The sequence below is a fragment of the Hippoglossus hippoglossus genome, chromosome 16, assembly GCF_009819705.1.
Source record: "Hippoglossus hippoglossus isolate fHipHip1 chromosome 16, fHipHip1.pri, whole genome shotgun sequence".
NCBI lineage: Eukaryota > Metazoa > Chordata > Actinopteri > Pleuronectiformes > Pleuronectidae > Hippoglossus > Hippoglossus hippoglossus.
This window is the reverse complement of record NC_047166.1, coordinates 714,865-738,659: the sequence shown is the minus strand read 5'-3', so window position 1 is coordinate 738,659 and position 23,795 is coordinate 714,865. Positions and strand designations below refer to the sequence as shown.

At 44.1% G+C, this 23,795-nt stretch overlaps 1 protein-coding gene across 3 annotated transcripts in view; it reads right to left on the bottom strand.

Annotated features, from left to right (window-relative positions):
• Positions 1-22,837, bottom strand: part of col6a4a (collagen, type VI, alpha 4a) — a 36,640-nt gene extending 13,803 nt beyond the window's left edge. The window contains exons 1-10 of one of the 3 annotated variants that reach the window (XM_034610624.1): positions 22,758-22,837; positions 18,654-18,714; positions 8,873-8,977; positions 7,035-7,643; positions 5,836-6,420; positions 4,364-4,930; positions 3,027-3,641; positions 2,278-2,838; positions 1,328-1,885; positions 101-679 (exon numbers count right to left, since the gene is read on the bottom strand). In XM_034610624.1, the coding sequence (XP_034466515.1) occupies positions 101-679; positions 1,328-1,885; positions 2,278-2,838; positions 3,027-3,641; positions 4,364-4,930; positions 5,836-6,420; positions 7,035-7,643; positions 8,873-8,945 (4,147 nt within the window). In that variant the 5' untranslated portion in view covers positions 8,946-8,977; positions 18,654-18,714; positions 22,758-22,837. The remainder of the gene's footprint in view (positions 1-100; positions 680-1,327; positions 1,886-2,277; positions 2,839-3,026; positions 3,642-4,363; positions 4,931-5,835; positions 6,421-7,034; positions 7,644-8,872; positions 8,978-18,653; positions 18,715-22,757) is intronic. The other 2 variants (XM_034610622.1, XM_034610623.1) reach the window with 2 other exon arrangements.
• Between the last annotated feature and the right edge of the window lie 958 nt (positions 22,838-23,795).

Genomic DNA, 23,795 nt, shown 5'->3' with positions numbered 1-23,795 from the left:
TAATTCTCTAAAATGTCAATTTAAAACTGATCTTAAGAGACTTGGTTAACTTTCAATATTTACAACTACTGTGCACCAAAGTACCACTTCTACCTCTTACCTGGCTTGGCGTTAATGCAGAGAACTCCAGAAATATTCTTGAACAGAGTTTTCAAGCCGTCGAATTTGTCCACATAGAAAACTCTGGAACTGTCGTGACCAGCCATGATCATTAGCTGAGTCTTGTTCGCTTTTCCAACGCCGATACTGAAGACCCTGATTCCTTTTTCTTGCAGTGCCAAGGATGGTTTAGCCAAATTAGTAGGGTCAGTAGCGTCGCCATCTGTGATCACCATGAGAATCTGAGGCACCTGGAGTGCGGCTCGACCCCCATTTTCAGCCTCAAAGAACGGTAATGAATATGCTAAGGCTTTTCCAGTGTAGGTGTCTTCATCAGGGCGAGTAAGTGCTGATATTGCCTTACGAACCTCTTGCTTGGAGCTGTAGTCTTTCAGAGTAAAAATGGATTTGGTGGTGGTGGAGAACATAATGACCCCGAAGCGAGTCTGGTTTTTACCAACTTTGGTTTCATTCACCACTGACTCCATAAACGTCTGCATGATTGTAAAGTTGGTTCGGCCGATGCTTATGGAACCATCCACCAGGAAAATAATATCAGCCCGTGGTGTCTTCTTACACTCTGGAAATAAAACCACAACGAGTTAATGGAGTCGGAGGAAAAACAATGAAACAATAAATGTATTTACATTATAATAAATCAGTAAATTAAGAGAGCACTTCGTATAGTTGTTTACCATCTTACCCCCATTCCAAAAAATAGAATGCTATCCTGTTTAAATGTCTGGTGCTGTTAGCTAGCAAACTGCTAACTATCAATCCCAGAGTCACCTGGGCTTAGTTTGCAGGAGAGTAACCTTCAGGCCTGTGCTACGTTTGGCAGGAAGTTTCAGGACTTTCCATCCATCCATCATTCTTATTGTTTGACGACTGCATGAGGGCTGAAACTCACATTGAGCAAGAGGCCGGGTACACCGTAGACAGGTTGCCAAATGCATCGCCACATAAAGACAAACAACCCCTCATGTTCACATTCAAACCACTTTAAAGACTCCAATAACCTAACCCCACTCTGCAGGTCTCTGGACTGTGGGAAGAAGCTGGAGTACTTGGTAAAGGCACATGCACACACGGGGGAAACTCCAGACAGAAAGTGGGTTCAAAATAAGAACCTTCTTGCTGTGAGGTGACAGTGCTAATATTTTGTAGGCAACCCTGAAGTCAGCATCCCTTATGGTTACCAAGAGGGCATACAAAGTCTTACTCTCACCTCTCTCTGGCTCACAAATCTCCATAACCAGCTGGTTCTCCAAGTCCTTCAATGCGTCAAAGTCCCGCTGAGCATATATCTTCTCTGGTGACCCGCTGATCTCCAGCAGTTGGGTGGTGTTAGCTTCCATAACTCCAATGGCGTAGATCACCACTCCCTTGGCTCTCAGAGCCTCCGCGGGTCCTTTGACCACATCTTGGGCTTCACCATCTGTTACCACCACCAGCGTCCGCCTCAAGTCAGGACGCCCTCCACTGCTTGCATCAAAATACTGCGACACAACTGTGATGGCTTCACCCGTGTGTGTGCCTCCACCAATCTGAGCCATATCATCAATGGCTTTGAACATTTCCTCTTTGCTGTAGTATTCGTTGAGTTTGAACTGAAGTTTTTGGATTGTGCTGAACTGCATGATACCAACATGCACATCATTCTGCCTGATGGCGGACTTGTTAATGACAGATTTCATGAAGTCCTTCATTTTTCCATAGTCTTGGGAATCGATGCTCCCTGAGCTGTCAATCAAAAAGATGAGGTCGCTTGGTCTGTCTTTGCAAACTGTGGACACAGGAGCACAGACATGTTAGTGTGGTATTCTTATTTTGCTATTTTCAAGGGTCTAATGGAAGCTAAAATGGAAACGTAATAACAGAATCCTTTCAGCAATAATTAAAGTGCAACACACACCAGCCACATCATGGAGTGCTACATCATTTACCTTTCTACGAATGTAACACTCATTGAATAGAGATAGAGGGAGGAGTCAGATTATAGTCACTGATTTGAGCTAATCTGGAGAACCAATGAGAGTAAAGAGAACTCCATGCTACTTTAAATGCCGGCCATTCCTCCACTATCAGCTGTAAAAGCAAGTAGATGCAGGTGAGCAGATGTTGCTGGAGTGTGTCGCTCTTGTATTTTAAACTCTAGTCGAGAACATGGTTCCTCACCATCTGAAGAACAGATGTCTGTGATGATGTCATCCTTGATTGGCTTTAGGGCTTCAAAGTTTTCAACAAAGAACATCTTCTTTGAGTCACCGGCAATCTCAAGCAGCTCCGTTTTATTGGCCTTTTTCACCCCGATGGCATAGACGATGACGCCCTGAGTCCTCAGTTTTTCTGCAGGAAACTTGACGGCATCAGCAGATTTTCCATCAGTGATGACCACCAGGAACTCACGGACTTTGTGTCCTCGGGAGCTCGACGCTTTTTCAAAAAGTGGGCTCATGAATTCCAATGCTTTTCCTGTCTCTGTCCCGCCTCCTACTTGTTTTATTTCCTCCACTGCTTTCTCCAATTTTATGGCAGTCTCGTATTTTTCCAGATCAAATTCTAAGTTTGGCGAATCTGCATATTTTGCCACTCCTACACGGACATGATCTTTGCCAATGCTGAAAGTGTTGAGAAACTCTATGATGAACTTCTTCATGTCATTGAAGTCTGAGGGGTAAATACTTCCTGAGTGATCAATCAGGAAGAAGATATCTGCTTCATCTGTTTGTACGCACCCTGGAAAGGAAAAGCAAACATAGTGTGAGTTCTTTTCCAAATGCATCCAGGAGATGATCCCTTTATATTAATGTACTGTTAATCTTGGATGAGTCTAACAAACCCATAAATTGATTTACATTTGTATATACTGTTGATTTTACAAGTAAACAAAGTGAACTATTAAAAACACACTGGTTCAGACAGACCTTCTTTGATTCTTCTCGTCTGGACTGAGAATGCTTCACGCAGAATGTTTACGCAAAGGATTTTCTGCAGGTTCTGCTCCAGAGATTTCAGTTTGACAAAACTGTCCACAGTAAACATATGCTTATTGGCCGGATGAGACTCCATCTCTACCAGCTCGGCCTGGTTGGCATTTTGGACTCCAACAGAGTAAACAGTGACTCCATCCTGACGGAGTAAAGATGCTGCTCTGCTCACATCATCCTCGGAGTCACCGAAAGTGATCACGACAGCCACCCGCTGAACGCCCCTCTTCAACCTGCTTCCATTTGCCTCGATAAAGACATTTTCTCGGGTGAAATTTAGTGCCGCTCCAGTGTATGGTTTACCTCCACGGTAAGGCAGAATCCTGATGAAATTCAGCAGTTCCTGCTTGTTATCGAAGGTGTTGAGGTAGACCTGTGCTTTGGGCACGGCGTTGTTCATCACAATGCCAACTCTGACTTTGGTTGGACCGACGTCAAACCTATTCACGGTCGAGTGCAGGAAATTGCGGACAAGTCTGACGTTGGCAGGTCCAATGTCACTGTTCTCATCAACAATGAACACGATGTCAGCCACTCTGGCTGCTTTGCAATCTGTGAACAGAGTGAATGATCATTAAGTCATCAATGACAATTCATTTGTGAGCCACTCAACAATTAATATTCATAAAATATTAAATACTGTTCTACAAACAGTAACAGGTGCTGTCGCCTGGCAGCTTTTTAGGACAGTATTCAAGCTATGAGACATTTGTTAGCTAGATTTCAATTAGACGACAACAAATCTGCCCCAAATCATCAGCCTGACTTAAACACCTTAAAACTTCACGCTGAAAAAAGATTTGCATGGCAGATTTTTGAGATTTATTAACTTTTACTTGTTCAATGAAACTGATGAAAGGATGTTTGTACCATCATCAGGCGAACAGAAGTCACGCTTGATGCTACCTACTCTGTGTGCCTCGTGCAGGTTGTTTAAGATGGTTTCTGGCATTAGATGAAAAGGGCAACAGCGAAAAACAGAGTTGCAGATAATAAATTGGAGATATGGTCCTGAGATGCTAACCCAGAAGTTACTGTTTGACCTTTTCCAGCAAAACGGGAATAGGATGATTTCAGATCTCAGGTCCACGTTGGATCTCTACTTGTGATTCATCAGGTTGAGCTACAGTCTCACATATTAATCTAACTTATTCATGAGTAAGTAACAACCTTCATATCTGAGACTTTTCCAAAGGCAAGATTCAAAAGTGAGTGACAGAACAAAAGGTTGTAAAAGAACTAAGTGATTGATTTTAAAAATAAAAGCCACTCACCTCCAGTAGCATTTGCTTCCTTGTCCTGTCTTTCAAAAAGAGCTTTCAGTCCAGGTAAAGCATTGCCGATAGAATCGTAGGCATAAGATGCCGAGGATATGACACCCATTTCTGACGATGCTCTGAGGTTCACCCCGACCACAGTAACTCCTTCTGCTTTGATTTTACGAGACTCCTTCTGCACAGGATCATCTGAATCCTTTCCACTCAGAACAACCAGATACTGTTGGTATCCTTGGTCTGCACGACTTCCTTTTTCATGGGTGAAAAAGTGAGTTCTTGCGTACTGCAGTGCTCTGCCCAGGTTACGCGGCTCTTTAGGTCTCAGTGGACGCTTCCGGAAACGCCTAACAGCGTCCAGGGTGTCCTTTTTGTTTTGGAAAGTGTTGAGATAAAAATCTACCGTGGTATTTTCAGCATACTGAGCCAAGCCAAAACGGTGGAAAGATGCTCCTACGTTAAGTTGATTGACCAGTTTGATGAGGTTAGTCTTGACCTGCTGGAAATCTGCTGCACTCACCCCGCTGTCCAAGAGGAAGAAAATGTCTATAAACCTTTCTGCCAATGCTGAAAGGAAACAAACCAAAAGAAACAGTCATGAGAGAAATACAAGCTTTTAGAAATGATAAAACTTCTGAGTGTCTCTTAATTACAACACAATAATTCACAATCCTACTGACTCTTAAAATAAACTCATCATCTATGCCTGAAAATGTCAAAATACTGATAAATCTGAATAAGGAGATGTTCCAATGTTCTTATAATTTCATAAACTCTAATGATTTACTTTTCGTATCTTAACAGGATTGAACTCCAGCAGTTATTGGTGAGAGAAATATACTTTTTCTTAAAAGTCACAAAAGCTGGTGAATTTCAAATTAACAAACTACACAAAACTGACTTTTGTATTTTAGAAAATAAACCAACATTTTTCTAGAATCAGGTAGTTTTCTTTCACTGGATTAAAACTGTTAATGTAGCACGGGGGGAGATCTCTGCCGGGCCGAGGAATCCTCTGTTCCCACGCTTTTCGTTAACAGCAAGTTCAATACCATTTGTCCCCATTTCCAAAAACAACCTCTCTCGCTCTTTATGTTGCATATTTTGGCCAACTCTGCATTATTGCTGGCTAACCTCTCACATCCCTGGAACCAGAGTGAAACATGAATCACTACAGAACCATCACGTCTGCAGGCTCAAAGGAAAAACACATTTCTATCAAATTCTTTGTCATTTGGTAGCTTGAGATAAAACAGGCAGTCAGATCTTGATTATATTAAGACAATTACTGGACTGTGGTTTCAAAAGAGTTTAAGAAGTCGCTCCACTGATTTCACACATCATCATGTAAGTATCCTGACTGAAGTATCTGAGACAACACATGTTGATGCACCTAATAACAGCTGGTGTGAAGTTGTTCTTAATGTTGTTACATTACTGCTGAAGATGTGTCTCATAATTCTTTGCCTCACCTTGTCTCTGATCCTCCATGGAGACACAAACAGTTTCCAGTAGTCCCTCTTTCAGCGTCTTGAGAGCTTCGTAACTATTGATGGTGAGTCGGAAGCGATCTGGAGGTTTGCTGGCGATGGACCCAAGCTCCTTTAGGTTGGCGTCTCCCACCCCGATGGCAAATACAATAACTCCGTGCTCCCGCAGGCGCTTAGCCGGCTCTATCACTTCATCTGAGGAGTCGCCATCTGTTATGATCACAGCGATCTGAGGCACTCGTTGGCCGGCGCGGCTCCCGGCCACTTTTGTGAAGTACGTTTGAATGAGGAAGTCGATGGCCTTCCCGGTTTGAGTGCCGCCTGTTCGGTAGGGAAATGTGTCTATTGCAGTAAGCAGGGAGTCCTTGTCCATGTGATCCTTCAGCAAGAACTCCACGTGAGGTTCATCACTGTACTGTGCCAAGCCAACCCGAACTTTGTCAGGGCCAATGTCCAGGCCATCGACAACACTGCGAATAAATTTCTGACCATCCTGAAATTGAGGGATGCCGATGCTGGAGGATCCGTCAACGAGGAAGACGATGTCGGCCACAGCTTTGGCACAGTCTGCACAGGAGGAAGAAGAAAGTTAGAACATGGAGCAACAAGGTCAGGAACGTGTCTGTGTGCGTGGGACCGTTAGAAGATACCATGTAAGTCTATGTCACTTAAAACCTTCACTGGAAAGATGTTAATGCACCTGTGAGTCAACGTTAATTCCACAACATGCCTTCACAAAGACGACAACTGGTTGGAGGGTTAGGGTTAGGGTTAGGGTTAGCCTAACCCTAACCCTAACCCTCAGCTCTAAATAAGTATGGATCAGTTGTATGTAGGATCATGGACAAAGTAACTAGAACACCTTAGAATATTATAAATGCAGGGAAAACACACAAAGTAGAGGAATTAACACCTTGTTGACTGCGTCAATGAAAACGATAAAAGCAGCAATAACGAAGTATTGAATATTGAATGAAGTAATGGTCCAGACTCAGGGACTACATGATATGATTAAAAGCTCCAGCAAAGCTGCTAAATTGTGTTCTGTCAATAATCAAATCCTTGGTTTCCTTTTATTTTCTCCACCATAAATTATCGAGGCTGAGTAAATGCTTTGATGCTTAAAAACCAATACTCAAATCAGGAAATCGCCGCCTGCAGAGTGGTATGACAGGTTTTACCTTCAGACAATTGCAGGAGTTGTCGTTTGGCTTCTTCCACGGTCGTGCACAGCGTCTGGACAATGCTCTGAGAAATTCCCTGCAGAGCAGCAAAGTCAGACACGCTGTAGACATGCTGGCTGTGCGGCTCGGTCGCTATCTCTTTCAGTTGGTCTTCGTCTGCATCTTTGATACCGATCGCATATAAAACAATTCCCTTACGCTTCAGATCTTGGGCGTGGGACTCCACATTATCTTGTGATTTGCCATCAGTGATCACCACAGCGATCTGCGGCACGTTCTGGTTAGCCCGGCTCCCAGCTTTGTCCGTAAAGTGCTCTCTCATCATGAAGTCCAAGCCCTGTCCTGTCTGGGTGCCGCCCCCCATGTAAGGTAATTTGCTGATGTACTCAAGTATGTCTTCCTTGTTCTGATAGGAGTTGAGTAGGAACTCGGTGCGTGGCGTTGTGCTGTACTGGACCAAGCCGATGCGAACGTGGTCAGGCCCGACGTCGAAGCTGTTGACCAGCGTGTAGAGAAACTGACGGATCTGATCGAAGTTCAGGGTACCGATGCTCCACGAGCCGTCGACCATGAAGATGATGTCAGCTACAGCCTCTTGCGTGCAGACTGAGGGGGAAGTTGGTCAAGTCATGGAGAATCAGGGCTTGGAGATAAGAAGTCAAAGGGTGCTACAAGGAAAGCTCTACCTATCAAGCGTGCCAGAGGTGTAGCGTGATTTACAGATAAAAGCGTGCGCATGTCGCTGCCCACGTGTGGAGGCCAGTGGCCGAGTGAAGGGCCGCAGGGTTTCAGGTTGTGGGTAGTTTCTGGACGGGAGCAGGGGTTCGCACTGAAAGGACTTACCTTCAGGTGGAAGCAGAAGCGTGAGGAAAGGGAAATAAGAAAGTTGTGTTGCTGGTGTTCATTTCTTTCAGAAAGCCTTGATAGGAAAGATGACCCCACCCTACCTCTCCTATAGCGCTTCAAGTTCATCAGTTCATCACCTCATCTTCTACAAACCTATTATTCATGAGCATGGCTGCATAAATATTCATTTGACCTTAATCGTTTTCTAAGATGTTTTCCTTTGCCTTAATACTTTTGGCCAAATTTAAGTTGATTGATTAACAGATGAAATAACCTCAGTTCTGGTTCAGATAAATCAAATGAATTGTAATCCAAACGGTAGTAGTTAACTGTTACATGACAACAATCAGAAATCTTGAATTCATTTACAGAAATAATCCACTGCAGCTTTTTCTCTTCATCTCATCAGGGTTCTCTGTTTTGCAGAGGACAGCAGCTGGAGTTCTCTTGGACTCAGAAGTAAAACAAAAAGTACAATCAAACTAACTAAAACCCCTCAGACGACTCCTGTACCTCATTTCTATCAGTTCATCTGGATCCAAGCTGACTGTAGCTGCCATCCGCCGTGATAGAGAAACTAGTCGAACCTCAACCCTCAGACAGTGAGGAAATACAATCAGAACATTCCTTTAAGTAAAACAACTAAATTCCAGGACATTATTAGGTTTGAGAAGCTTGTAAGTGAACTATTAAGGGTTTTTATGCAGCCTCTGATCATCAGACCCATGATTTGTGTTTTGGTGAAACAGTTAATGCATCATATCCATGTGCTCAGCAGAGAAAACATTCCTGTGCAGGGTTAGTAACTGAGCTTGTATGTTTATAACCAACATGAAAGTATGTGCTGTGAGCATCTACATGCATTTCTGTAGAAAGTGATTGTACAGATGTTGTGGGCTGATGTAATTTGAAAGCACAGGCACGTATGCTGCGATCCTTTATGTGAAGGTATGCAGGAAGTTAAGTCATAGCTGCATAATCACACCCACCTGTCTTCTGAGCAGTGTTACCATAGCAACACGCTGCTATGATGAGGCCGAGGAGAAGACGCCTCCCCTCCATGTTGGCTGAATGGCTCTCGGGTTTCTCTCTTCCTAAAGCACAAAGACAAAGACCACCATAAATAAATGGAACCAGAGAACCAATCTGTTTCCCATCTGGAAGGCGCTCACCCCCCATGACTGTGTGTTACATAAAACCTTTCCCCGGGAACAAACACACCTCTAAAACTGTGGTGCACAACAAACAGGTTCCAACTGTTGGACATTTGGGGAAAAGCCCCATTAAAAGAGGAATTTACTAAAAACTGCCAAAGAAATGAGTTAACATTGGCAAACACACGGCATCTGGTGGTGGCAGAAGAATTCACAGGATTTGGTTTAACCCTGTCAAATACATCAGTCATGGAAGTCACAGGAGAATCTCAGGGCTGCGAGCCCACAGCTACATGGATGTTAAAGTTACTGGTGACATCATTACTGAAATGATGTCACCACCCGGCCATGAACTCCTCTGAGTGACATAAAACCATAACTGCAGCATTGGGATATATCAGTACTGAATCCTGAAGTGAGCCAATAACCAATCCAGTGTGTATTACAACAGAGAAAATAAATCAATTCAGGCGAACAATTAACACCTCGACTATAAAACTGTGTTCGTCCGCGAGTGTTACCAACAAGCAAATAAGCTTTACGTATCTGATGATAGTTCAGGTATTTATCATTATGGAAGATATGACAGATTAACAGAAGCCAAAACTTTTCTCTCTCAAATCAAAGTTTTTTAACTTTGATTTGAGAGAGAAAAGTTTCTAAGCCTAGGATCCTACAAGACAGAGCCTTCTGAGGACCCCTCGTGTTTGACCCTTGGAATAATGTCACCTCTGTTTTTGCACTTCTACCTGGTTAAGAGAAACGTCAACACAGAAGAACCCTAAATACACAATTTTAATGCCGGACTCTAGAAACGTTTTATTGACCCACTGCAATAACAAATTGTAGAAAAGCCAAATAGTCAATAACTGAGGATAAAAAAACTGAATTCAGACATAAAAAGAAAGTATGTAATGTGTTTTATTGTGGTGACACAGAACTGATGAGAGTCGTCACATGATCGTCTGACTCCTGAGACCAACGTCACATTAGACCAACGACAGACTGAACTTATGCAGCTGCTGCTTTCTCTATCATTTTTAACGTCTTAACCTTCTTTGTCAAGAGCCGCGAGATGAAGTATATTTTTATTTGGCGCTATACAGATAAAAGTGAATTGAGTAGTTCACAACAACCTCATCATCACATTTCAATTCCCTGATTGTGGAATTTTCACGAATTTTCTCCACTTATAAGGTTTTCTCGACATAATTCCCTCACACATTTATATTAATGTCAACATTTCTGTCCTGTCGGTTTTTATTTCAAATGAAATGTATTTTGTTGTTTCTTTCTCTGAGTAACTGATGGTTAAATATTCCCTCTGTATAAAAAGCATCTTTTCTTAGAACAAGTTATTCTGTTTTAAACGGGAAGATTTACTATAAAAGTGGTAAAAGTACTGTTTACTCTTTGTGCATATCTGCTGTCTCAATAAAGTCAAATGAATAAAGTTGTTTAAAAAGTGGAGTCGGATTTTCTCCTCACCATGGTTCTCCTTTCCTAAATCCTTTCCTAACTCCTTACAGCTTCTCCTTGATTTGGACCCTAGACTCGCTCAGGTCTGGATCCGCCCCACGGAGGAAACTGGGCTGGATGACCCTGGATCGGAGTTTTTCAGCAGAATTACACTGAAGTACTGAACATGTTTCCAGTAAAGTTGGTGGGAGGATGGGACATGGACAAAGAAAGAACTCTGGGACAAAGGGTGATTCCTCATATTTATAGCACTGATATCTATGAGTGTTGCAAGCTCTACTGAGAGTCATTCAGCCAGATGTTCCCACATCTGCACCTGTGCAGACGAGTCCTGATAGTCTGTCTCCACACTGCCCGTCTGGAGGAATGAAAATGTTCATATTGGCAGAGTTAATTTCCTCAGAATCGTCTCCTCATGAATAAGATCAGTGCCCGGAGACAGCTGGAGAGCGGCTGTGCTAACATGGAAAGGCAACGTGTGATGTGACCACGTGGGAACACAAAACAAACCCTGACGGCTGACAGCATCTCAAAGACTGAGTTAACATCAAGAACTAACTGTGTTCCCTCTATTTTAAACTCTGCATTAAGTTCACAATGTTCTTGCTTTTTCTAAACAAACACGAGGAGATGCAGAAGTTGTCAGGACGACCGTCTCAGTGGAGAAAGTCTTTCACCCTGTTCAGGCTTTAAAAGTATTAAAGAGTAAAGTTTCCCTGAGCATCCTCCCACACGCCTCCTTCTTCCTGCAAACTCACACTCACTCATGGAGTCTTGATCGTACAGAGATGACTTGTGACAAATAGTTTGTTTCCCATGTCACACATTGAGCCACATTGAGCCCTGCAGCTCCGGCAGCCAGTTAAATTCAAACCACCAGACCGGAGGAATAAAGGCGGCACCATCTGGCTGTGTCTTACAGCCAGATGGTGCCGCCTCCTGCGTTCCGTCCAGCCACATCACAGATGAACGACAAACTCACTGTACCTTCTCACGGATGCAAACACTGAGGAGTTCGCTGCTCCTCCATGTTAGCAGGTGGGACAGGAACTAAAACTAAACAAATCAAAGTAGACGTTAAATACATGTTCTGTGATCCAGCTGATCCTGAGCAGCTCAAACAACTCTCTGCAACAACAAGCAAATAAAACTCCTCAGTAAACGGGATTGACACCACATGAGGTCGTATTTCTTTTCAAATCCATTTCAGACAAGAACAGACTTGGTGTGCAAACGTCTGCTATCCTTCAGAGATTTAGTCAGAATCCATTTTCTGGGTCCATTTATCAGTTTGCAAAGATCACTACATCAAGATTCAGAAATAAAAGTCGATATTATTTTGAGTTTTCTGCAAAACACCATTTCAAAAGGTTTCTATGACTGTATTCATTCTACTGAGCCACACATCTACTCTCTTTAGTGTTTCTATTGCTTTGTCCTCGTCCTCGTCCTCGTCCTCGTCCTCGTCCTCCTCTGTCACACAGCAGGCTGCATTTTCATGAACGAATAAGAATTACATATAATATACTGTGACCGACACATCCTCCTGCAGTTTGGCTGAATCGAGATTTTGAAGTTTTGGATTTCACATTATGTTCCTGCTGATTCATTCCAAAGAAGCTTGGCTGTGATTCGATTCCAAGCTGTGTAGGATTAGAGAGAATTTCTAGAGAAATCCCCCCTCTCTCCTCCAGTGTGACGCCAGCTCAGTAAATGTGAAAATCCCCAGATCTTGTACTTTAATGTGAGCATGCTCAGTGTTAAACCTGCAGCTACGAACGGCTGTGTGCGCCTGAACCCCCCAAACATCTTCAAATCTGGGTTTAATCATCAGCATCAGAGGCCCCCAGGGTGAAGGAAATGGGGTTCGCTCAGATGGGAAGCATGTGAAGGTAATCACAACACAGCGCTCCACTGACAGGCTGATTGAAACGAGGGTCTCTGCATCGTTTATGCATCCAAGTCTATTTACATGGACCTCCGCGCCTCACTCCAGCCGTATTTATTTAGCCAGAGATTGAGCCGTCCTTTCCGCTGAAGCTGTATGGAGCGTTTGATGTTAAAGGAAAAGAGGGGCCTCGTTGTTTAGAGCTTCAGTCAAACTAAAATCAGGCTTATAGCACAAAGCAGAAGGTTCTGGAGAAGGATTTCTTCTTTGGTCCAGATTTTCTCTGGAGGTCGACTGAGGGACGATATAAATCTGCAACAGCCATCAGATGATCAGTGACTGTGTATAAAGATGGACGAGCGTTTCCTCTCGAAGTAGAAATGATGCCTAAATGTCTTGGATACGAACGCTGCCGTCTCATGCTGGTTATCTGGAACCGGAGTAGAGGTGATGCAGGAGTGGAGCCACTGAACGGTTTGCTCAGTTCTGAAGCTGCTGAAACTGCTCATGGAACGATTGGAACTATGTCTCTGCAGTGACAAACTATTCTTCAGGCAGGAATATTAGATAAACACCGTAGATACGTATGAGAGTGCAGCTGTACTGAGGTTTAACGGATCCAACAGGCCGGGTCACTCCTATCGAAGCTCTACCACTGGGGGTTCGATCCTGGGCCGACGACAAACACAAACTCCAAACTGCAGCTTCAATGCTCCACAATCAACGTAACGGAAGCTGATGTCGGTTCTTTTCCCTCAAGCAGTGGGAGCGGGACCCTGTGAGAACTCAACATGGAGCAGAACATAAAATATATCAGCAAACAAAGAAGCGTCTGTTTTCACATCTGTTCATAACTGGACATTTGTTGAGGACACTATATGTGACTGTTGAGACAAATGACATGACAGCTCGTCTCAATCGCCCCCTGGTGGCTGGCTGCAGTACATAGTACCGCAGATGGGACATGGACCAAACTAAAACACCAAAGTAAATGTTTGTCAGAGATGATTTCTGTCATTACAGGTAGTTCTTATGTCACCGATGTTTGTTCAAGTGTGTCGGACCAGTTTGACCCAATAGCTGCACAGACTGTGGTTCCAAAGGACGTAATCGGTGCAAGATAGCAACATCTTCATCTGAGATATTTTAGCTTGAGTTCTGGAGGAAGTGGTGACATGTTGTCCATCTTTATTTATATTTATTTATAGTGTATAAACCACCCAGACCCAGACATGGTTTATGGGATTATCCAGTCAAATGCTATGTTGACACAAGACTCTGCAGGGTTTTACTACAACAACAGAAACTCGTGACACAACGAGGAGGAGGAGGAGGAGGAGGAGGAGGAGGAGGTGGAGGCAGGACTGTGGCGTCTGACGTCTCCGAGCTCAGGGTCTCAGACTGCTGCTTTACAGGGTTTACCTGCACAGCTGAAACCAGTTTGACTGATGTGGATACTGAAACTCAAACCTCTTTCAACCAAGAAACATATTAAGGGGCCAATAACGAAGCTCACAGCGTTCTTCATCAGCACCGTCATTTCTTCACAGACCCACCAAGAGGCGAATCTGCCCGAGGGCTCACCAGCCTCCCAATTATGAGTGACCCCGGACAAGGCCGCGATATCTCCGATCTGGACAGTTAGACTCACATCTTGAGAGCACATGTTGGAACAGAGAGTCGTGCATTATATCGACTGCTCGGCTCCGGCTCGGTCTGATAATACACGTCGGAAAGCTGCGATTACGCTCAAGAGGGAAAATGTTCTGAGGACTCGACTTGATTTCTGAAAATGATACCATAGACGGAGTTCGTCCAACACTGCGCCAACAGTTTGTCTCTTTCCTGTTCCAACGTGAAAGAGACGTTCATGCACGAAGCTCCATAGAGAATAGTTGAGGTGTGGACGAACCTGACCTCGGCTTCCAAACACCTTCGGGGGAAACAAACGCTTTGAGTTCAGTTACAAAGTGAAACGAGCAACAAACTGGAAAAGTCTATTGATGAATTCATTCAATCCATCACAGACTCAAGCCTCAGTGTCAAACTCTTTGATTCAATGTCAGCTGCAGCTCTTTTCAAAATAAAAGAAATCCCTTGTTTTTCAAGCAGAAATGTCCAAATTGGAGTCGTTCTTTGACCGATGTGACAGTCAACTCATAATCTTTGAGGTTTGGACACTTTCAGTCATAGCACTGATTAGAAGGATCAACATGAAAAAGCACAGGATATGTTTCCTTTATGAAACTCGAGGATGAACAGACTTTCACTCCCAGATTCTGTGGGTGTGAACTCAGCAGCACTGCCGAGGGTCTGCGGTAGAGGACGTGTTGAGTGTATTCATACTTTGAAACACATCCAAATGAGAACAGATCCTTTTGATGCCCTTTGGACAACTTTCAGGTGTCCACATACTTTTGGCCAGTTTTTAATGCTTTGTAAATATAAAGTCTCATATAAGGGAGATTTCATTGTAGGAACACTGAGGTCAGTTAAAGATCATAATCTATCAAGTGTCTGAACTCTGCTCATATGTGCCCCCCCCCCCCCCTGCCTGAGCTGTATATTCTGTGACGTGCTCCAGAGACACCCAGGCTTCCCAGCGGGGCCCCTGGATGTGGCCCCTGCTGCTTAACATCACCAAACACAGCAGGGCTGAGGAGATTCCCTCCTCCCATGTGATTAACTGTTGGTGACTGCAGTGTTGGGAAGGCAGATGTTTGTGCTCTGACTAATCTAAACCTGAGGAATTTGTTATTTCAACGTATGGAGGTCGTGTTTGGAGCAGCGAAGAGAAAACAGATTCAACTCTCGGCCCTGAAGTCTGAGAGACGAGCAGCTGAGAGACGAGCAGCTGAGAGACGAGCGTTCACTGAGGACTGCCAACATGGCTGCTGGAGCACATGAAGACCATCAGACGTCTGTTGTTACAAAACACTGCGTTAAGTCCGTTCTGTTTAATACTGAGGCTGAAAATATGGATTGAAATATTGAGTACTACATAAAACAACGATTATCTGCTCACATTCCGCCCAATCACACTGAAGGAGTGAAACCGTGGAGCTCCTCCCATTAGCATGTTCCCCTGTTCAGACTCCGGAGGAAACCAACCAACCCTCTGCTAATTGAAAATACTTGTGGTTCCCAGAGTTCACAGCGAGCTCCTCTGGGGTTTTACTGAGCTGCCATAGAAAACAACAGGCAGAATAAGTTATGGTCTAATCATGGTGTCGCAACTCAGACAAAATCTCTTGGGCACAGTCACAGATTAATGACTTCAGGTCACAGCGACCACAAACATCAGCGTCAGATTGTCGCCGATCAGACCAGAACTCCTCTGAGGATCAGTCCTGTTTGATTCCTCAAAGCAGAGTCACGGCATGAAAAGACATGACCTCATGAGAGGTTTTCAAACTGTGCAGGGAGGTCTGGACGAAGACACCGAGTAAAGACGCTCTGTGACGCTGCAGGTGCATGTTCCTCATCTCAGGAACATGTGGGATCATCCAGACGAGGGGCGGAGCCTGTAGAGCAGCAGGAGGCGGAGCCTGTAGAGCAGCAGGAGGCTGGACATGACATATAAACTCTGCTGTGGAAAGATCAGTGTTGTTGTTCACAGCTCATCCACACCGGCGTCGGCCCTCAGCACCAAAAGATCTGAAACCTCCTCGTGTTTCCAAGTGGACGTCTTCGTCTTCTACGTGTACGGCTCCTCTTCTTCATCCTGGGATCTTTGTGTTCTTCCAGTTTCACGTCCGTCACGTGAAACCTCATCAACACGTCCACTCGCTCTCTGGGAAGCTTCCACACATTGTCCTGCTGTTTACGTCAGGAACATGTGAGGAACGCATCAGGAACACGTCAGGAACACGTCAGGAACATGTGAGGAACGCATCAGGAACACGTCAGGAACACGTCAGGAACATGTGAGGAACGCATCAGGAACACGTCAGGAACACGTCAGGAACGCGTGAGGAACACGTGAGGAACGCGTGAGGAACGTGTGAGGAACGCGTCAGGAACGCGTGAGGAACGCGTGAGGAACACGTCAGGAACACGTCAGGAACATGTGAGGAACATGTGAGGAACATGTGAGGAACGCATCAGGAACACGTCAGGAACATGTGAGGAACACGTGAGGAACGCGTGAGGAACATGTGAGGAACACGTGAGGAACGCGTGAGGAACATGTGAGGAACACGTGAGGAACGCGTGAGGAACACGTCAGGAACACGTCAGGAACATGTGAGGAACACGTGAGGAACGTGTGAGGAACACATCAGGAACACGTCAGGAACACGTGAGGAACACATGAGGAACACGTGAGGAACACGTCAGGAACACGTCAGGAACATGTGAGGAACACGTGAGGAACGCGTGAGGAACACGTCAGGAACACGTGAGGAACACATGAGGAACACGTCAGGAACACGTCAGGAACACGTCAGGAACGCGTCAGGAACACGTGAGGAACACGTGAGGAACGTGTCAGGAACACGTCAGGAACACGTCAGGAACGCGTCAGGAACACGTCAGGAACACGTGAGGAACACGTGAGGAACGCGTGAGGAACACGTCAGGAACACGTCAGGAACACGTCAGGAACACGTCAGGAACACGTGAGGGACACGTGAGGAACGCGTGAGGAACACGTCAGGAACACGTCAGGAACACGTGAGGAACACGTGAGGAACGCGTCAGGAACATGTGAGGAACATGTGAGGAACACGTGAGGAACGCGTGAGGAACACGTCAGGAACACGTCAGGAACACGTGAGGAACACGTGAGGAACGCGTCAGGAACATGTGAGGAACACGTGAGGAACGCGTCAGGAACACGTCAGGAACACGTCAGGAACACGTCAGGAACACGTCAGGAACACGTGAGGAACACGTGAGGAACGCGTGAGGAACACGTCAGGAACACGTCAGGAACATGTGAGGAACACGTGAGGAACACATCAGGAACACGTCAGGAACGCGTCAGGAACATGTGAGGAACACGTGAGGAACGCGTGAGGAACATGTGAGGACCACATGAGGAACGCGTAAGGAACACGTCAGGAACACGTCAGGAACACGTGAGGAACGCGTGAGGAACACGTCAGGAACACGTCAGGAACACGTGAGGAACACGTGAGGAACGCGTCAGGAACATGTGAGGAACACGTGAGGAACGCGTCAGGAACACGTCAGGAACACGTCAGGAACGCGTCAGGAACACGTCAGGAACACGTCAGGAACACGTGAGGAACACGTGAGGAACGCGTGAGGAACACGTCAGGAACACGTCAGGAACATGTGAGGAACATGTGAGGAACACATCAGGAACACGTCAGGAACGCGTCAGGAACATGTGAGGAACACGTGAGGAACGCGTGAGGAACATGTGAGGACCACATGAGGAACGCGTAAGGAACACGTCAGGAACACGTCAGGAACATGTGAGGAACACGTGAGGAACATGTCAGGAACACGTCCAGAGCTGATCACAATCAGTTCAGCTGGTTTTTAAATGAGACAATTTAGCATTTTTATGTTTTTCATGCTCCTCAGAAAACACTACGATGACACCATGAGCTACGAGGAGAAATACAATTATATTTGTTTTATTTAAAGTTATGTTTAGGATCTGATTAAATGTCAGTGGTCGTCTCTTTGATATTATTTATTTTTGCTTTTAAAGATTCAAAGACTTATTTAGTTTCGTCTCACTCGTGATTCGATGGCTTCGTGTGGCATCTTGGTCAAATCTCCTGTGAACATAAAGAACGCTCAACCGCAACGGAGTGAAGATTTAAATCTGCAGGAAATTCCTCATCATGGATGAAAGCAGAAGAAAGTTGGAGGTTCATTTAGTCAGTGAGCAGCATCGTACAGAAACAGGAATCCAACGTCCTGTAGCAGGACTCCAGCTTCAGCTCCAAACGAACTTCTACCTGCTCTAAAAGCAGCAAACTCACCACAGAGCACGATGTTGAGTCCATTACAGACGTGACTAAAGCACAAGAAGAAGAGAAATGTCCATTAAACACAGGAGCTTTTACGACTGAGTGAATGTGAAAAGCCTCTGTCAGTGAGAAGCTTCAGAGTCCGGAGGTGGAGAGAGAAACCAAACAACTGTCAGTCAGAGAGTGGCCTCGCAGACTGTGGTTTTCACACATGAACTCTGGAGGATGTTCACAGTTCATGTGTGGAAGCAGCTCGGGTCAGTGTCAACCATGAGGGGGGGGGGGGGGGTGTTCTTACCTGGTTCAGGCTCAAAGACACTTCAGCAGGACCACGGGGGGGCTCAGAGACTCAGAAGATCCTGGATCACAGAACAAAGATGTTACCAACCACACAAACCTTCAATCAACTAACATCACTAGTCCTGCTGTTGTCAGTACTACTGCAACTTCTACTACTTCTCAAGTCAGTACTCTGACCAGCAGGACACGATACTCTGACTGTGGCCCGGAACCTGAAGATACCAGTTTACATAATGAGACTAAGGGCAGAATACTCCTCATGCCTTAATCTGATTATTATATTGATGTCAGTATCTTTTCTTAATCTGGTAAATATCAGAATATTAGTAAATATACTCACTGATACTTCTGTCTTTACTGAGACTGCTGTTACTACTCTTGATGTTTTTAATACCTCTACTACCTCAACTCTGACCACTGGGACAACTGTTGCTTTTACAACTACTAGTAGTACTGTAAATACTACTTTTACTATTAAATCTGTATGATCACTGCAGTTTGAACGTTGGAATGTGAAGGTGGGAGTGTTATTCTAAACCTCTGGTGCTGATCCATTAGTGTGAGCAGAGTTTATACAAACTACAGAAGCATCTTCTGGTCGGAGTTTGAGTCTGAGCCCAGATAAACAGGAAAAGCCCGGCGGTTATCAGCGGCAGTGGGTGAGCGGCTGTGTGGTCTGCTGCTTACGTGACTTCACTGAACAGACTCAACATTTGGTTTGTGCAGTTTATAAAATCACTGTCACACCTGCTCAGCTGCTCCGAGGTGACAAACAGGAAGCAGGCCCATCAAGTTTCTTCTCAATTTGTGTTTCCCAAAGTTTTCAGCCGACAACAAAGTTACTGTGCGACTCATCGCCAGCATGTGGTGTCGGAGAAAATCAGGGGGCTGATTACAGATTCTTCATTTTCATTGTTTGATTTGACCATTTCTTTTTCATGTCCCTTTGTCTCCTGACTGTTCCAACAGACAGTCAGCTGATCAGCTGAGGGTGAAACCGGGTCAGTGAACGACACTCAGGACCTCCGGGGTGTGTCGAGATATCTGAATGGAGGGAGCTGCTTCCTGAAACCTCAACAATCGGATCTTCTGATTGGTTTCCGTGTCTCCTCGCTAATGACTGTGCATTTAGAAACTCGGACCAAAAAAGGCCTCAGTTGCTCGCTCTGTCGTCTGGGACACTCGCACGCACACACAACACACACACACACACAACACACACGCACACACAACACACACGCACTCACAACACACACACACAACACACACGCACACACAACACACACACACTCACAACACACACACACACACACACACACACACACAACACACACTCACGCACGCACACACAACACACACACACACTCGCACGCACACAACAAACACGCACGCACAACACACACACACTCACAACACACACACACACACACACACACGCACACAACACACACGCACGCACACACAACACACACACACACTCGCACGCACACACACACACGCACACACACACGATCTATGATACACACAGGAGAAATGATATTAACATTCCATGCAGAAGGATTTAAACAGTTAAGCTGATGTTATCACAGGAAATCGACCCTTTTGTGCCACTGAGTTTTGGATTTCATGATGATTACATGTAATGATGACATGATGTAATGTGTAAATCTGTAGTACACAGCCAGCAGCTGAAGGTCATATATCTTTGAACTGATCTACAGACAGAATGGACGATGGATCATTTATTTTTAAAACTTTAAAGTTAACACCGTGATGCTGGTGTTAGATCAACCTTGGTCCTGTCCGCACTGGAGACCTTAGCTTGTAAAAACTGACAATACTTTTTGGGCCGCGGCGTTCAGAGGTATTCAGCTATAGCACTCAGGTTTCAGAGGTTTGCTATAGAAACCATATAGAAAGATACTGGAACTTTAGAATATCTACTACTGTAAATAATGTATCGGTGACAGAGTCAGGAGATAGAGAAGCAGTTAGCAGCTGTAGAAACTAAGATTACACGACAGATGTAACAGAAAAAACATGTTGTACAGATAAAGACTGATTTACCTTCAGTCAGCATGAAATCAATCACACTTAAAAAGGAGAAACAACTGTAGTTACTGATATGAACCAAATACTCCTATAATTCATTCAAAGGCTTAACGAGTGACGAAACAAACATATTTCAAATTGATAAATGTAGAAAGTAAATGATCTGGGTTGAATCAGGAGGAATGTGGAAACCTTCACTCCTCCCTCTCTTGTTTTATTGCTTGTTCCTAACAAACCGTGTGAACCTGAAGGCTGAGTGAAGAAACATGAAGTGACCATCGAGTGGCACAGACACATTTCACCTCCCTACACCAGGGAGATGCAATGAAGACTAAAGACTTCTTTATTTAGAAGCAGCTCAGAGGTTTGAATCAGAAACAGATGAAGTGCAGAGGGGGGGGGGGGGGGGTCTCTGGCGGCTGCAACTGATCTCACACTTACATTAAGCAGAGCTGTGTGGAGTATGGTAGCTCAACAGAGACAAAACTAAAACATTTATGGAGTACAAACTAATTTAAGATGTGACTTTATCTGCGGGTAGAGATTAGGGGGATTAGAGATAAATTATATACAATTTATATATAATGTTTAACCCAAAACACTAAAAGAAAATAAAAACATGCAACAATAATAATGAGAAAACTGATAATTTAGTTTGTGCTGCAGATCAGACAAATTAAATAAAAACAAAAACTATAATCGCAGATTGACAAAACAATCTATATTGTTAATGCTCTATAACGTTAAATGTTTAAAATGTGTTCAAATGAAAAACGTATTATTTAATGTTGTAAAGAGTAATTTCAATAAACACCTAAATAATATAAAGGAGTTTCTGTCTTTTGTCCCATCACTTGACCAAAGTGCCTCCTATTATTATCATCATTACTATTACATTTAATTATTCATATATATTTAAAGACATCAGCACTTGATCATTTCATTCACTTGTAAACTTTGTATGTGGATAAATGACAAAAAGTGTTTGGAGCCACAAACGTCCTCTTCTCCTTGGGAAGCAATTCAAAAAGACATAAAAACCTAAACCCAGCCGACACACACACACACACACACACACACACACACACACACACACACACACACACACACACACACACACACACACACACACACACACACGTTCACGTCTGCTGTTAAATTAGTTTTGTCCTTATTGAACTTCCATACATCTGGCTTTGATTTGACCCAAGCCTCTTAAAAATGTTCCTCGTCTGGATCCATAACACGACCATCAAGCATTGTTCTGAAGAATTTAAAGAAAAAAAACTTGTGATGAATAGTTGGACTCGACATGTGTTTTACATCGAGTCGTTCAAAAAGCCTGTTCCCTGTCAGAACAGTGCGAGTCCAGCGTCAAACACATTCTCACTTCTTATGAGGAGCAGTCTGATGGTTTTTCATGTTTTCACTCATTCTGCTGCAAGATTATTAAATAAAATGTCTAAAACATGAAGGTATGATTGAGATAGAGGTGCAGTAACGTCATGAACTAAATCTACACATTTGTTCAAGCTTCAATATATTAATATTCCTGAAATTACACTGAATATCTTTGACTTTTTGTTCAAGAGCCAACTTTTTTACCTTTGTTTTACAGTGAAATTCAAATGATGAATCTAGAAAAGAAACCTCAGATGAATCCGAACTAAAAGCAGCTTTTTGGTCCTTGAACTCAACAGCAGTGATCTGAAAGGTCAGAGTCAGTGATGATAAACCAAAAGTTCAAAACTCACTCGGGGTTTGTTGAGACCAGAGTCTCTTCTTGAAGAAGCTTGAATAAATGTGACAGGATTTCATACTTTTACTATGAATCCATCACATTCTGTTCATGAAAAATAAAAACTCTGTGAAATCTGAATAACTTTAAAAGTCACAATGTCACATGTGAAACACAGCAGGAGAAAAGGATGAATTCATGTGGATGAATTAGAGATAATTCCCTTTCCTAAGAGCAGTGAGATTCCCTTCAGGCTTGAAAACAAAGATTAAAGGTGAGCCGTCTGCACAGGAGAGTAAAGGAGTCACTTACATGTGTGCCGCTCTGCGTCCTCACTCTCTGCAGCCGACCACACGAGTCCCACGGACATGTAGGGAGGTGCAGGCTTGTTCCAGCAGGAAACACCTCCCAGTCGCCCACTCCAACCAGAGCCCTGCACCCTGCAGCACAGATGGAGGGGGTCAATCCTCCACAACTCCTCCAGAGAGCAGGAGAACCCAGAGTTCTCAGGAACACAGGATCCTTATGAGCCACTGTTCCCAGAATGTGGTTCGATGATGCAGATTAAAGATCTGCAGCTCAGTTTCTCACTGTTCTCATTCTATGTTCATAAAACTCAGTCACCAGCTAATGTTGGCATTTTAACATGTTACTGATTACACTGTATATAAAGATGGCTCCAGAAGTCCCCCTGGTGGCTGACTGCAGTATCGGTCATAAACCTCCTCCATGTTAACAGATGGGACATGGACCAAACTATCAATGTTTGTAAAGATGTTTCTGTCGTTTCAGGTCGTTCTTCTCTCTCTGATGTTTGTTCAAGTTTCTGATCAGTTTGGTTTGAATCAGTTATTTGATATGAAAACAGGCGGAGACGTGATGATTGACAGCTGAAGTGAAACTAAAGCAGGACAAATGAACTAGAATTGTAAATTAATGCTATAACTGGAAAAACTATAATTTAATAAATTAACGGTTTTAAAGTTGTATTCGTGAGATCATCATCATCTGTGCGACCCTTGTAGTATTTTGGATTTTTGGATTATGAGCATAATAAATCTGCCCAAAATGAGCTAAACCACATGATAAATAAGAGACCAGATAAATCATAATAATATGGTTATCATGATAACTTTTAGAGACCGTCCTCGTACACAGCGAAACACTCACATCAAACTGGGCCAGAACCAAACCCAACATGTCGGGGGGAAAGTTCCCCAGAGGAGTTTCAGCTCCATTTAACGAGTTTAGCTCGTACGTTTTGTTTTATCAACATGTATCTGTTCAGTCATCGGTAACTGCAGCCCCGCCTCCACAGGACATGTGTCGTGGTCTGATTGGTTTGTGTCG